Source organism: Aptenodytes forsteri, unplaced genomic scaffold (assembly GCF_000699145.1).
Source record: "Aptenodytes forsteri isolate BGI_AS27 unplaced genomic scaffold, ASM69914v1 Scaffold8, whole genome shotgun sequence".
In the NCBI taxonomy this organism is placed as follows: Eukaryota; Metazoa; Chordata; class Aves; order Sphenisciformes; family Spheniscidae; genus Aptenodytes; species Aptenodytes forsteri.
In genome coordinates this window covers 6,568,799-6,583,770 of record NW_008796218.1, presented here as the reverse complement: position 1 = coordinate 6,583,770, position 14,972 = coordinate 6,568,799, and the positions used below count along the sequence as shown (strand labels likewise).

At 35.8% G+C, this 14,972-nt stretch overlaps 1 protein-coding gene across 1 annotated transcript in view; it reads right to left on the bottom strand.

Moving 5' to 3' along the window:
* Nucleotides 1-14,972, bottom strand: part of IPO7 (importin 7) — a 32,788-nt gene that overhangs the window by 10,534 nt on the left and 7,282 nt on the right. Inside the window, exons 5-16 of the mRNA XM_009288806.2 lie at nucleotides 13,535-13,691; nucleotides 12,796-12,892; nucleotides 12,269-12,344; nucleotides 12,086-12,170; nucleotides 7,041-7,175; nucleotides 6,406-6,505; nucleotides 5,254-5,330; nucleotides 4,781-4,897; nucleotides 3,903-3,992; nucleotides 3,216-3,381; nucleotides 2,315-2,475; nucleotides 1,311-1,439 (exon numbers count right to left, since the gene is read on the bottom strand). Coding sequence (XP_009287081.1) covers nucleotides 1,311-1,439; nucleotides 2,315-2,475; nucleotides 3,216-3,381; nucleotides 3,903-3,992; nucleotides 4,781-4,897; nucleotides 5,254-5,330; nucleotides 6,406-6,505; nucleotides 7,041-7,175; nucleotides 12,086-12,170; nucleotides 12,269-12,344; nucleotides 12,796-12,892; nucleotides 13,535-13,691 — 1,390 coding nt within the window. The remainder of the gene's footprint in view (nucleotides 1-1,310; nucleotides 1,440-2,314; nucleotides 2,476-3,215; nucleotides 3,382-3,902; nucleotides 3,993-4,780; nucleotides 4,898-5,253; nucleotides 5,331-6,405; nucleotides 6,506-7,040; nucleotides 7,176-12,085; nucleotides 12,171-12,268; nucleotides 12,345-12,795; nucleotides 12,893-13,534; nucleotides 13,692-14,972) is intronic.

Below are 14,972 nucleotides of genomic sequence, written 5' to 3'. Positions count from 1 at the left end.
GTCCCATTAAAACACAGTAAGTAAATGTATATATCAAAGGGGTAAGCAATGGAAGTTGCAGAAAGTATGTGCTGTTCCAGAAAAGTGAAATTTCAAAAAACAAAACCAAAAACAAATACCAAACCATCTCCCAAGCCTAGCTTAGGATGTTCATATGGTATGTGGATAATCAGTCTAAATGCTGGTCTACAGATTCAGACGTTCTTCCCAATTACTATTTATTAGTCCATAGAACAGCTAACAAAACAGTCATTAACCTGTTTAGGGCACTTACCTTGCATAGGGACAAATAAGGGTTGAGTTTCTGGTCTTAGCTATGCAGGACAGGATTTGAAACTAACCAGCTAAATACCTTATCATGGAACACTGGTCATCCTGTGTGAGATGTCTCTAAATATAAATGTTTACTGATCAACATTTTACAATTGAGTTCCTCAGGACTAGCATATTGTTACACAAACTATAGATAGCAAGAATTTGCTGACAAAAACAAGTACATGAAAAGCTTGCCGAGCAGCTTTAGCAACAAGTAAATGAGCCGAACTTGGTTTATTGCATGGCAGCACTGGATTCCACCCTTGGGCATTCAGAATTCCTATTATGCTGCTTCCTTAGTAAAGTCTTCAGAACCCTGAGAGTACGATTTATTACTGAACTGTTTAGTCACTAAAAAAAAACTATAATGTATTTATCAAACAACAGTGGCTGACTTTGTCAAGAACGATTTTAATCAGCAATAGCATCTTTTGAACAAGCTGTACTCTGGACAGAAGTTAGTCCATTCAGTACAACAAAACTAAATAACAGAAGTTTTCATCACACTGGAGAATTCTACTGTGCAGATTAGGCAGGTAAAAAACCCTATTACTTAGCATAGCCACAACAGCTGTATTTACAGACGTTGATTCTGTTGCAGAGAGCAAACTAAGTCAGCAGAGTCAATGTTCAAAGCTAACTGAAGTTTTATTTATTTTCTTTGAAGGGCAGACCTCATCAAATCAGATGGGTTTTTCTAGCTGAGCTGACAGAGTTCCATCCACTAGAAGACAAGTTGCTTCCACCTATTTGAACAAGAACCTGGATTCTTATGGGAAACACTGTGGCAATATTTATGCTCTATTACTACACATATTGTGTTAGAAATGTGACCCACTCGGTTACAGCCTTGTTGCATGATACTGTTTTCTGTTTTAAGATATTTTTGGCTGAAAGGACAGTTTTTCAGATAACCATGTCAGGAACACTGGAACTACAAAAGACTTGCAGTGTCTTAGACAATACATATTAGCTTTAGAGTAATTTTTACTTACTTCCTTGTGATCTTCAACTACACTGAGAAGCGTATCAATAGTATTCAAGATTCCCATTGCTGTCACTGCTTTGTCATCACTGCCCTCTTCATCTGGTCCAGTCTGGATCACCTGGTTAAATGTCATTGCCTGCATGTAATAGCAAAACAACCCATAAATATGTCATTTAATGAGGACGTGCTTGGAGATGAAGAACAATTGTGCAAGTCTGGTATTCTGCACAATTTAAGGAGGACTTCTGCTAAGAAAACGTGTGTGAATATTAGGTCACTGCTCCATTCCAGAGTTTGTTTTCAAGATTGATAAAATTTGCATGTTAAGCCATTTGAGCTGTTATCCTTTATCCAGTCATGAATAAAAAGATAAAATGACATTACTTTCCATGCAAAAGAACACATTTTCTACGAGTAAGTTTTTCCTGACACAAGGTTTAATTGGTAGCTGAACTAGCCTGGACCACTTTGCAGGCATTCCTAGAGAGGACGTGCAATTTAGTTTTCACTCCAAGGCAAACGCCTTTAATAGGGAAGCACTGAGCTGACCTCTGCTTTTGAAACCATTAGTACAACTTGCTAGGTATGGCCATTTAAGCTCTGAATTTCTCCTGCAGATTCAACTTTATTTTCACATTACATACAACATAACATTATTTTCACACCAAATTTTTTATTAAAAATCTGCTCTTTAATTTCCCATTTTAAAACAGAAAAGCTAAGTCACATTGTAGAGACTACCTAAAATGTGCTACCAAAATTCATTACTAACACTATCAGGAGAAAATACGTACAAAGTTTTCTACAATTGTTCTTAGAAATTTCCATTTAGTTCAAGTTATGAAGCTACTTTTGAGAAAAAACAGTCTAAATGTAGAAGAAAATTACTTGTATCAATGCACTTAAGCAGACTGGAGTAACAACAGCTATTGATTGATGGATAACTATCTTAATTTTAAATACCAATCTTTCACATATTAAGCATCTTCCTAAGTCACCAGAAAGTCTTACCAAATGCTGTGTCATTTCTACTGCAATTGGGGTAACTTCTTCACTATATTCACAGATCATCTTCTGAATCACATTAGTAAGATCATCATTTTCAGTCTCTCTTATAATATGAAGTAAAGCTTGCATTACAGGTCTAATGAATGGAGTAATATATTCTTTAGCTGTAAAACAAGTGGAAATACTTGAATCGACATTCTTACAAAACTACAGTATCAGCATAAGAAAGTCAATATATACTTTATTAATATTCAGTGCTTTGGCATTAATATGCCAAAACCATAGGTAGTATAAATCATTATAGCAATACTAACATTCAGAACAATTTTTTAATAAAAATGTGTACCAAGAGGATCACAACTGAAGTATGAAAACCAGAGTTCTACAGTCTTTATGGAATGCAAGATGACCCATCAATGCAAATTTTAATTGAACAGGAATGGGTACATATGCATTTTGTCAAAATTAGCCAAATTATTTGATATAGAACTTATGTTTGCTTTGTGGCTTTTATGCTAGCTTCAGGAATAACTTATGTTTGCTTTATGGCTTTTATGCTAGCTTCAGGAATACTAAGCCTGCCAGGATAAAGACAACTTTTTTAAAAAAATGAATTTTAACATGAATGAATGTATGCTGAGACAGATATGCTTATATTGCCACTGTATCTCTGATTCAATGACTAGGCGCTCTAGAACTGGATTTATTGTACCATGAAATTGTGATAATGTTATTTATAAAAAATATAAAATTTTCCAGCTGGAAAATTACAGTAAGTGATTACAAATTACAATTGCAAGAAGTAAATTAACATCAGGAAAGAACAGAATAAGTCTCCCTGAACATTGCAGTATTAATGCCTATTCCATTAAAGCTTGCTGTAGCTTGAAGAAAAGAGGGCTACCTTTCTCTTGATTACTGATCAGAACTTGAAGTGCTATTGCAGCTTCCACTTTCACAGGCATTTCCCTATCATCTATCAGACACCGTCTTGTGAGTTCTAAGGCTGTCTGGAGATTCTGGTCACTCTTAAATTTGACTTCACAAAAATAATGAAGAACCCAACAAGCCTGAAAGAATTGAACAAATTCAGAGTTACAAAACCTACAAACAGGATTATCGACTACTCATATACCCATAACCTACACAAATTATTAAATCTGAATACAACTACTGTTGAATAAAGATACTGTAAAACTTTTTAACAGGTGAAGATGTTTGAGAGTGTGGAGGCTGGCCAGTGGGAGGCTTGTCTTTCAGACATCACTAGACCAGTACTATGATCTCAAGTTCATCTTTGGCCACAGGTTTTATGTGAGCAGTACAGTCTAAATGCAAAACACAAATAGACCATACCACCAGACACAGATGGAAAACTATGCACACAATTCTGCAGCCATTTTAAAACTACACAGTAGCTAGCTATAATCACACAAAGACTGCTACTAATCTCTGAAATAAGCATACAATTTATTACAGAAAAGGTGCAGAAAGGAGTGCATTTGTTAGAGGGAAAAATTTAAAGAATATTCCTGAACTCTTCTTCTGGAACAGACAGTGTATCCTAACAGTAAATCTTACACTTTCTTACCCGTGCTCTCATGTAACCCAGCTCACTGCTGAAAAGAGGGAACACATGATTCTGCAACATATATTCCATCTGATCTTTATATATCTTCTTCTGTCAGAATATGAATAGAAACACATCAGTTTAAAACTTTATATAAAAATGCATTTCTAATCCAGTAAAAAAAGTCACATATAAAAGTGTGAACAGCATAACAGAACCCTCAGACTTTTAACTTCCCCCTTTATTAAAGTCCATTAAGCAACAATGAAATCCCATATTAGTAATTAAACTTGGATCCTATATGGACTTTTATAATTTTCAGTCAAAATAGTGACACTTTTCCTGTCACTTTTTGACTCCTAGAGACACCTTTTGCTTGGCAGTACATTACTCTGGTATCAAAAGCAAGAGCAGTCAGGGAAATTTCTCAGAGCTATGGTCCAAATACAAGTCCATGCCCTGCATCTTTTTTGCTACCATTCTAATTGAACAAGATTGCTAATTTCACTTTATTTCCTCTCTTCTATACACAGAAAAGATCTTGTTAAATCACCAGCCTCTCACTGGATGGATTTTTTTTTTCCTTCCTTCCACAAAAACAGTGAACGTAGTTAAGTGTAGCGCAGGAAATGGTGTAGCAATTCTTACTAGAAGCAGAGAACTTAAAGGAACTTAAAACAATAATCTGAACTTGAACATGACCTAATAAAACTTGTGTGATTAAACTGACAACAAAACCAAAACAATTAAGTTCAACAGCTTTAAAAAAAACTGGCAATGATTCAAAAACTTGTAAACTCAAAGAGCTATTCTCATTTCTTCTAAGACACTATATGTGAAAGAAAGCAAAGGAGGGAAAAAAAAAGAACCGAAAGAACCACCAGATCTGTTATGCTTACTTTTAGGAGAATTTCAGCCAAAGAACCGATCATATGTAAAGCACCATCTTTCTTACGAGGGTCAGCATTTGGCTCCGTAAGGATCTGATAACAAAAGCCCATTGTCTTCTGCAAGACCTAGATTACATGTAAGGTTAGTCAAAGTATTTCAATCAATGGTCTCAGGTACCATTCTCAGTGATGTGAAATGCTTAAATCTCTAATAATCTGCTCTAAGTCTGGAATTTGGATAATGTTTTATGTCTTTGTTATAATCACACAACATTCTTGATAGATAGGTCCTAGGGGAATTGGCAAATACAAAAATCACAAATAGACCCGTGCAAAATAAATTTGAGAGAAATGATAAATTTTAGTGTACTATGACAGAGAGCAGAAAAGTGAAACTTTTATTAGTAGTTCTTTCAGCAAGTGGAGACTATAAACTAAATCTAGCTAACATTGTATTTAAGTAAAATCCTTGAATAGCTTACCTCTTTCCTTTTACTACATGATGTAAACAATAAAGTCTGAGCAGCAGTTGTTGGAGAAATGAAGTCTTCAAATATATCTATTAAGTAAACATAACAGCTATAAATTTTGGTCCTTTACTACAGTTCATGATCCTAATGTAACCTAATGATTTAATATGAAACAAAAGAGCAACAATTTTCCTTTTTTTTTTCAGGTGGTTAATCATGCTTTCTTACTACAGATATTCTAAGACCAAACAACAGTAACACATGGTTGGAGATTCCCGATACATATGTTCCACCTTTTTCGTGATCACTGGCTCTACATGTCCGATTTGAAATTTTATGTCTTCCTTATTTTTAAGATAAATCTTTTGTAACAGTAGAAGCAGACACAGCGGTCAATTTTTGATGTATATGTTATTTGCTGTACAGGCAAGCACACATAATTGATTGAGTTAAAATGCTCAGTTTCTTATTTCTCTGCAGAAGATTATCAGAGCCTTGTATAATATCTCTACTGTTTACAGGTCTGCCTGACCTGAGGGATAAGAAAATCCCAAACCCATCAAGATTCCTTGTTCTAGCCACATAAAAGTCCTAGTGGAGGGAAGAATTTGTTCAGCAAGTCTGAACTATCTTCTTCCTTCCCCAGCCTGAAAGGACTGCATAGACTTATAGTAAACCCCAACAACAAAGTAGCCAGCCACAGGAGGTGAAATTAGACAAGTCTGGAATGCTAGCCTTACTTCATAATGTTTCATTTACCATTACGGTAAATCTGTTCTGAACTGAGCCATGTGTGAAATTCCTTAAGATCGTAAAAACTCCAGGGCCTGAAATATTAGCTGTTGTAAAGCATAAACTTTTAATAACATTAAACTTACGTAATTATTGTTAGCAAGACCTGGACTGTTTGACTTATAACAAAAGCTTTGTAACTGTCAAAGTTAGCTACTTTTTCAAGTGCAGAAACACCTGTGTCATTGTTGACTGTCAAGTTATCTATCATTTCCACCAGTATATCTAAAAGTTACCTATATGAAGTTATATTATGTGGATAATACAAACTTTCTTTTAAGATTAAAGCCATCTCTATTTTCACAAAAAACTATAAAAATCCCATCTTTGTGTGAAGTCATATTTTAACATCAGTAGATTTCAAATTCTCACCAAATTTCATGCGAATATATTCATATGGATCTTCTTGCCAAAGCTCTTCATCAGCATCTGTATAGCACATCAATGGAAAAATAACATCTTGGATAATTCCCTGCAATAAAAAAAAAGTTGAAAGGCTAGCACTACTAAATCATTCTCCATATTCTGCCCTGTATTTCACAGATTTTGTCCATCCTGTCACTTCTCATATAAAATGGTAACATTCTAAAACTATTTGGACATAGTAGATTTTATGTGCTACCTTACAAAAAAAGAGATCTTTGAACTTAAGGTAGAGGTACAATACAGCGCAAGCTATAAGATTTGCTTTGGATAATGGTATGTGGAAATGATTCAATGCCATAAATTCAGTAGTTAACACCATCTCCAAATTTGTTGTGTTGCTGTGTTACACTGTAATCCTTAATATATTAAAGCACAAAGGACTGACAGCAAAAAAAGCAATTAGCTAGCTTTGCTCATGTATCAAGGTAACCTTCACCAAACAGGCTTAAACTCTTTCCACCAGCCATTTATAACAGAGGTCCCTAAAAACTGAGTTCTAGAGCAAGGCTAGAAACACCGTACAACAGACTGACTAATGTACTACTGAGTCATCTAAGTATTAAATCCCAAAAATGGTTTACTTGAATATGAGGTTTCAGATTCTTCCAGGTGACTGCATGTGACACTCCTTGATTGATGTAATTCAGAGTTTGCTGTAGAACTCTAGGAGCCATGTACTGCTTTTCCTTGTATTGATACAACACCTTCAGCAACACCTAGAAAAATCAGATCTCATCAACAGCTTATACTGAGCACAGACCATTTTAACCAGAAGACTTCTACCCCCCTAGTCCTACATAAGAACCCTCTAAATCCAACAAAAAAACCCTGTTTATTCATTAGACTAAAATGGGTACTGACTAATCCTTCTACTAAATGTCATTGTTAATTTTGTAAGGCAATTTGCAGCTCATATCAGGTGCTGCACATCTTTTAAAAATACAATCCTTTAATAAGACAAAACACACATGTTAATTCATCACCAACATAGCCTAGGGGACCTTTCCCTCTGAGGCTTATTATTCCATCTTGCCACTCTTTGGGGACAGAAATTCATGCCCAAACACTGGATTGGTAAAATACTCCATGCTCACACAGTCTACTGATCCTTGCCTTTGTGCAGCCTTACAGCAATGACACTGTAGGAAGAATGTATGTGTATGAAGAATGATGAACCAGCCTCTCCCCTTGGCTTTCTGGCCTCAATTCTTCTCCTGAGGTGACGTTTAGAACTATTCACAGGGATTTACGTTTGTTAAATTCCATGGCTCTCCACGAATAAGGACATGAAGCGGACATGGAACCGTTACTAGTAATTAAATCCCAGCTCACTGGAAAGTTTGGTATTGGTAATACAAGGGCATTTCCTTGTAGTCCAATCCAGGTCAGTGGCAACACTGCACCTTCAAGAGCAGCAGCACCAACTGGAGAGAAATGACAAATCCCATTTCCAGGGCTTCATTTAATTCTTCACAGAAAACAACAACTTTTAAAAAAAATCCAAAATTGAAGGAACTGAAAAGACACCTATCAATCTGTAATATCACCAAGAAAAACATTTTGGGAAAATGAAATTCATTATTTTGAAAAGTAATTCCATTGAAAACATTTATTACACAAGCACTGAAGCATTTCTCCCAAAGGAGATGCCTCACACTTGAGTTTAAAGAGGATGCATTCATTCACCATGAAATTCACAGCTTTACAAATGGTTTTATGCTCTAGATGCATTATCAGTCCTCAGAATTTAACTGGTCATGTTTAAAAGCCTCCTGCACTTAAAGAAATTACTGGTTGTTACCCTCACTTGAGTACAAGGCTTTGGTGGCATTAGATATTGACTTAGGATAGGAAAGGAAAAGAGAGCAAATGTTCAGACTTGCAGCTGTTTTGAGGATTATCAAAGAACACATGTCAAAATTCTTTTTTAGTCTCTTGTGAACTAACTAAAAGAGAAAATTATTCTCTGCAAAAACAATACCTTAAGTGACACGTTTCCACTTCCAAAATCAGTAAAACACGAATACATGAGTACTAACATGCTTCTTGAAGTTAGAACAATTAAGAAGAATGTTTATCATTAAAAAGAGTCTAACAAACTGGTAACAAAATTTATTGAACAAACAACTCTGCAACATATTTTACTTCCTTGATGGTATGCCTTAAATACAGTCTTTCCAGAATTGGGAAACTAATGAAGACTGGGGTTTCTCGCGTTTTACACAAGAGTACATGACATTCTAAAGACTGGCTTCCTTTATGAATTTCAACACAAGCAACAAAGAAATGACCATCGCTGTATTAACATCATGTACTGAACTTTTATAACGCATGGATCTGGGACAGGCTCCATGGCCTAAGTCACACCATGGTGGCAGCTCAGGAAAGATTTTAAAAAAATATAAATTAGGGGTTCTTTGTTCTAGGCAAAAGTAGTAATCCTGGGTGTTCAGCAAACTAGAACTTAACATACAGCAATACAATTGTCTCTGTGGAAAAGCTTATACAAGAAGGTCCAGTTTGCTGGTGTGTTTGAATTTTAGAAGGATCTGAAGTTTCTTTTTTTTGAGAGAGATTCTCCAATGTAACAGGACAGCACACAGAAAAGCCTAAATTCATTAATAGTCAGTGAAGGGATGTGGAATAGTCTTTGGAAATAAGGACAAAGCTGAGGCCTAACAAATGGTCTTTGCAGCCATGCTACTTAAGACAAGTGTTTTGGTCCTCTCTTTTCACAAATCTAAGCAGTTTCATTATTCAGATGCAATAAGTAACAACATTAACAAGATGAAGAAAAGGTTTAAGAACTGCAGTGAGGAAAAGCAGGATGTGGGATGGAGGCTCCAGGGTGAATAAAGAAAATTCTGCAACTATGCCAAGGAACAACCAGGCAGTAGTGTTCAATCAGGGCTTCGTTCTGGCTCATCAGGTCTTTCAAAATGAGAAATGTCTTGAGCAAAACAGCTGCTAACACAAGGGATAAATATCAAGGTATTCCAGCTAGGCAGCTCAGCCTGTTTTAGCCAAACTTAAGTTTAGCTAGAACTAATGCTAAATGTACTGGAATTTTTTTTTTTTTTGGATGGTGACATGCATGTGACAAAGATATAGAGTAGATAAAAAGAATAATCAATGAGAAGTAATTATGAGAATAATATTAGCAGTATGTTTCAAGTTTATACTTGAACAACCTGTAATCCCATACCATATATTTATCTATTACTTCTTATGTAAAAGGGTGCATATACTTTGGAGAGTAAAGAGAACTCAGTGAAGCTATTATCAGAATTTGTATTCTTTACTATTTCACAGATTTCCAATTTTTGTAAAGAAATACATCCTGTTCAAAAATGTTCCGGAACATTTATCTGAAGGATTCAATTTCTTGAGCATACATCCAAGATTTACCTTCTGCACAGAAATAAAGGACAGCATCTTAAGAATAACCTGTATTTCTAAACAAGTTACATTATTGCATAGGAAGAAACTGTAAGCATTTTAAAGTCTTGCTTTTTAGCAATTTTCTTGAAAGACTTGAATTCTTGGTGTTTCCTAGATGCAATAACAGTAAGGACCAAATTTGATTCAAAGAAAAGGTAAAGAAAAACACCAAAGTGTTTTGCTGAGCTGTTTAAATTTATCTTTTCAAAGACTTCTTTTGCCCATACAATCTTTTGTCAGAACTTCATTTTATCTTGGAAGTGCAAAGCAACCAGTAAGGTCTTAAAGAGCATGTAATAATTATCTGTCTGATGTCATCTACAGGTGACAGATGAGCACCTCAGAAGGCGACACTGACTCCACTTGTCTGAGTAGAATGTTGGGATGTATTTCCTAACACTCAATGTGACAAATATTCTTTTCCCTTTAAATACTTTGGATGACCTTCAAAAAACATGTATTTAGGAGATACTTTTCCTCTTTTAAAGTCCTGTAATTCATTATAATTTCATTAGGAATGAAAAACTAAGAAAACTGAAACTAAACTAAGAACTGTTTTTCTCCTTATCAAAATAAAGGCTTTGAAGAAAACATTCCACTCCCTGAGATTTTCATAATTAATAGTCTATTTACATTTATAACCTAATCACATTAGTGTAAACAGATTTATGAGCCAATACAAGGAAATTTTACAAAAATTCCCAATGGATGTGATAAAAAAAAACCCAGCCATGCCTCCACCAACTAGCAAAAAGGAAACACAAGCTTTCTTAGGCATTGTGGGTTTTTGGAGAATGCATATTCCAAATTACAGTCTGATCGTAAACCCTCTCTATCAAGTGACCCGGAAGAAGAACGATTTCAAATGGGGCCCTGAGCAACGACAAGCTTTTGAACAAATTAAAGAGGAGATAGTTCATGCAGTAGCCCTTGGGCCAGTCCGGGCAGGACAAGATGTAAAAAATGTGCTCTACACCACAGCTGGGGAGAACGGCCCTACCTGGAGCCTCTGGCAGAAAGCACCAGGGGAGGCTCAAGGTCGACCCCTAGGGTTTTGGAATCGGGGATACAGAGGATCCGAGGCCCGCTATACTCCAACTGAAAAAGAGGTATTGGCAGCATATGAAGGGGTTTGAGCTGCTTCGGAAGTGATCAGCACTGAAGCACAGCTCCTCCTGGCACCCCAACTGCTGGTGCTGGGCTGGATGTTCAGAGGGAGGATCCCCTGTACACATCATGCAACTGATGCTACGTGGAGTAAGTGGGTCGCACTGATCACACAACAGGCTTGAATAGGAAACCTCAGTCGTCCAGGAATCTTGGAATTGATTATGGACTGGCCAGAAGGCAAAGATTTTGGAATATCGCCAGAGGAGGAGGTGACGTGTGCTGAGGAGGCTCCAATGTATAATAAACTACCAATACAAGAAAATTTCACAAAAACTACTTTTAGTTTTTTTATAAATAAACTTGTTTCAAAAGAAAACGTGCCCACCAATCCATACTGTCCCTTCAGGAAAACCTGTAGGTTGCTGCCATGTGGTAGGACTATCTGAATCATGAAGTTACTCCAATAAAGGTAAATCAAGGATAGTTTGGCATAACATTAATGCATCAGGTTAGAAACTGCTATAGTCCAGAAGATGCTTTGTGTATAACAGACTCTGTAGAAGTGGCAACCCCCAGACAGGGAGATGAGTGGAAAGTGACCATCAGACTTACCTGTTTGTAAGTGAGCCTCTGCTTGATCAGGCTTTTGCAGAAGGCTAGAAAGCTTAGTATTTACTGATAGAGTCAAAGAAGAACTATATCATCAGAGTTAAAAGGGTAGGTAAGGTCAACTACACCACATAAATATTATACCTATCTCCTCCAGAAAAAGAAAAAATGATAGCATTTATCTGAAGCTCATCTGAGGGCTTATTATATGAGAGCATTTACTCTATTTACAGATTATCAATGCTGCATAGGCTATTTTCAGTGGATTGCCCTACGTGGCAAATTCATAATTTTTTTTAATCATTCTTTTCTTTTAACCCATAGACATCAGTGCTTTCCATACCAATGTGCTTAAAAAAACCCCAATTGTGAAGAAGAGCAAGAAGCCTTTTCAGAAAGTAATGAAATAAGAAATCACTACTAACTCTAAACTTATCCTAATAACCTCACATTCAGTGTTTCTTACTTGCTGAACACCAACAGCGAATGCCTTCAGGAACACTTCAGCAAACTCATTGTACTCCTTGGAAACATTACCAGGGCTTCCATACCTACAATTAGAAGCAAGTATGCAAATTCAAGGGTGCAGCAATATTATTGACTTAAATATTTGGGGTTTTTTTTTAAATAATAATGGTAGAGAAAATACCTCTCAAAAAGTCTAGCTAAGATATGCAAAGCCCACTTCTTGCATTTCCACCAAGGCAACTCAGGTCTGTCATCTTCTGTTGGTGTGGGGGGGGGTGTGGGGGGGGGGGGGGGGGGGGGGGGAAGAAAGATTATTTACCAACTATTCACAAAGAGTTCAAATTATATGTATTTTGAACAATTATATAGCATATTTTGCTTTTAACCTACCATTTGCACTTCTACCTTAATAGAAGTATAAAGTACAGCATATCTAAAAATAAATCCCATACATATGCTGCATAAATGGTCAACACATTCTTGAAACAAGAAGCCAAAATAAGTTGTGCTATAATTTGAAAACGGAACTCCCATACAAGCTACATATTTTCAAAATTTGTCATGTCTGTTTAAAACACCCTATTTAGCTTAAAAATTTATTTTCTTGGCATCTACTGAGAAAAAAGAATGCAGAAATAAAAAGTTAAACTTTTTAACATTCTAATGAATGAAAAATATTAAAGCTTAAAAACATAAATAGCCAAAAGCCACTTACAGCTGGTACATCCCTATCGACAACAGTCTTCAGGATTTCTATCCATTCAGTCAGGTTTTGCTGATTTATCAACTCCAAAGGTAATGTGTACTTATGTAAAAAAAAAAAGGCAAAATAAATTTATTGTAAAGCAATTTGAAAATAATGTTACTTTCACAGTTTGAATTTTAGCTCTTTCAAATCTTTGTCTATACTTAGCTACCATGAAAGATTAGCAAATGACTCGGAAAACCAGGCTAAAGAACTTAACACAACCTAGTCTATATCCTCAATATCCTCAAAGGTGAAGGTCTTTACTCCAATTCATTCTGCTTATGCAATGCTAAGACGCTACTTAAATGGATGTTACACTAATTTCTGAAGCAATTAACAACATACTAACAGTTTAATTTCAAACTGCTGCATTACACTGGTAATTCTATGTAGTCTGGCCTCTACAATCTGTCATTAGAAAACTGATTTTCTAATCGTTTTCTAGCAAACATTCTACCTTAGAGGATGGCATGCATAAGTTCTATCTAATGCCAACCAGGAATAGCACTGTACAAAAGTAGAAGTACAGCACAATCAAGCATACCAAAAACCTGTGATTCATACCACAGTTGAGTAGTAGGGGAAATGATTCGGATATAATCTAATATTGTTAATATTTCTGTCATTTACTATTTTAAGGAAAAGCATAATGCTTTAAATTAAATTACTGATCAAGTATATACAAAGTTTATTTTTTACCTGGACAAGGGCATAAAATATTTTGAAGATCTGTTTCTGTATGAGGACAGACTGATCAGATGGATCACTCAAGAGCTGAATGAAACTGTCCTTTAGAACTGGTAGAAAATGTTGCATTGCAGCTATCAAAGGACTCCGCTCCTCTGGTTTCTTGTACCTTTAGACAAGAACAAACTAGTTTTGTAGATCTTTCAGGTAGCTTTTGAATTTTAAAAGTTCACCTTTCCCCAGTGTAGACGCAAGTGGGTTATATTACAGTTCATAACAACATACAATTTTTAAAAACCTAGCCATTTCTTGTTACAGAATTTGAAATAAAGCTATAGCCAGACAACATTACAGTTAAAAGGCAAGTTAGAAAACCACTGAGCATCCATTACTCCACTATATATCCACATTAGTTTTCTGCTGGTAATGCACTCCTGCCAACTTATTCACTTTGAATACTACATCTTGTTCAGCCACACCATTTCTATACTGGAAAGCAATCAGAGCACTACAAAAACTGCAAGCAAAAGGTAAACGTTTATTGCCAAGAATGGCAGATGCTGGGCTAGTCAGTAAAATTCCAGAAAGACATTTACCAGAGTTCACAGTTTATCAAAATATTTCCAGAAGCTAGATTAATTCGCTGACATTGAAGAAAGTAAACTGTGAAGTCTCTCACAGTTTACCATTGATGTCTCTCACATCTTACCATTTAATTTGCCCAAATCTAACAATTTGATAGAGAATGCAGGCTTCAAGGGTATGTGGCGGACTCTGAGCAGGCTTCATTTGCAATCCCCCTTGAAATAGTACCTCAGACCTTCCCATGCTGGTGACAGTCCACCAGTTTGCCTATGTTGAAAACAAGGCTCCATTTCCTTTCTCAAAACATTTCAAAATTCCTGAAAGGAAGCGAAGCCACATTTTGAAATCTTCCCCCCAACTTTTAACTTACAAAGAAGAAAGTCCTTATTGACTCAAGAGTTATCACAGCAGAATAGGATCTTGTCCATACTGGTGATGACAGTAAGAACAAAGTAAAATATCACTTTAAGACTGTACAGTACAGCTTTATTTCTGATTAAGCAATCAATACTATAATACTCTTGGACTCTTGTGGGAGATTTTTGGGTTGGGGGATTGGGTTTTGGTTTGGGTTTTTTTTAATACATTTTTAGTAGACTTTTCACAAACATTAAATACCAATGCTCAGCCTCTTAAAAAGTGCCAATTTGCAGAAATATAAGATAAAGTCTACTCAATCTGCTGCCAGATGGCACGTTCTGTAAAAACTACTACAGAACACTGAGCTCCAAAATCCTGTTCAATAATATAGTTTCCATATATTTTTCTGAAATAGAAATCTAAATATAAGGATTAAATGTTGCTCAGGAAAACTCAGTTTCTAATTTCTGCAAAAGACAATTGAAAAAGACCAGAAAAAATGGCT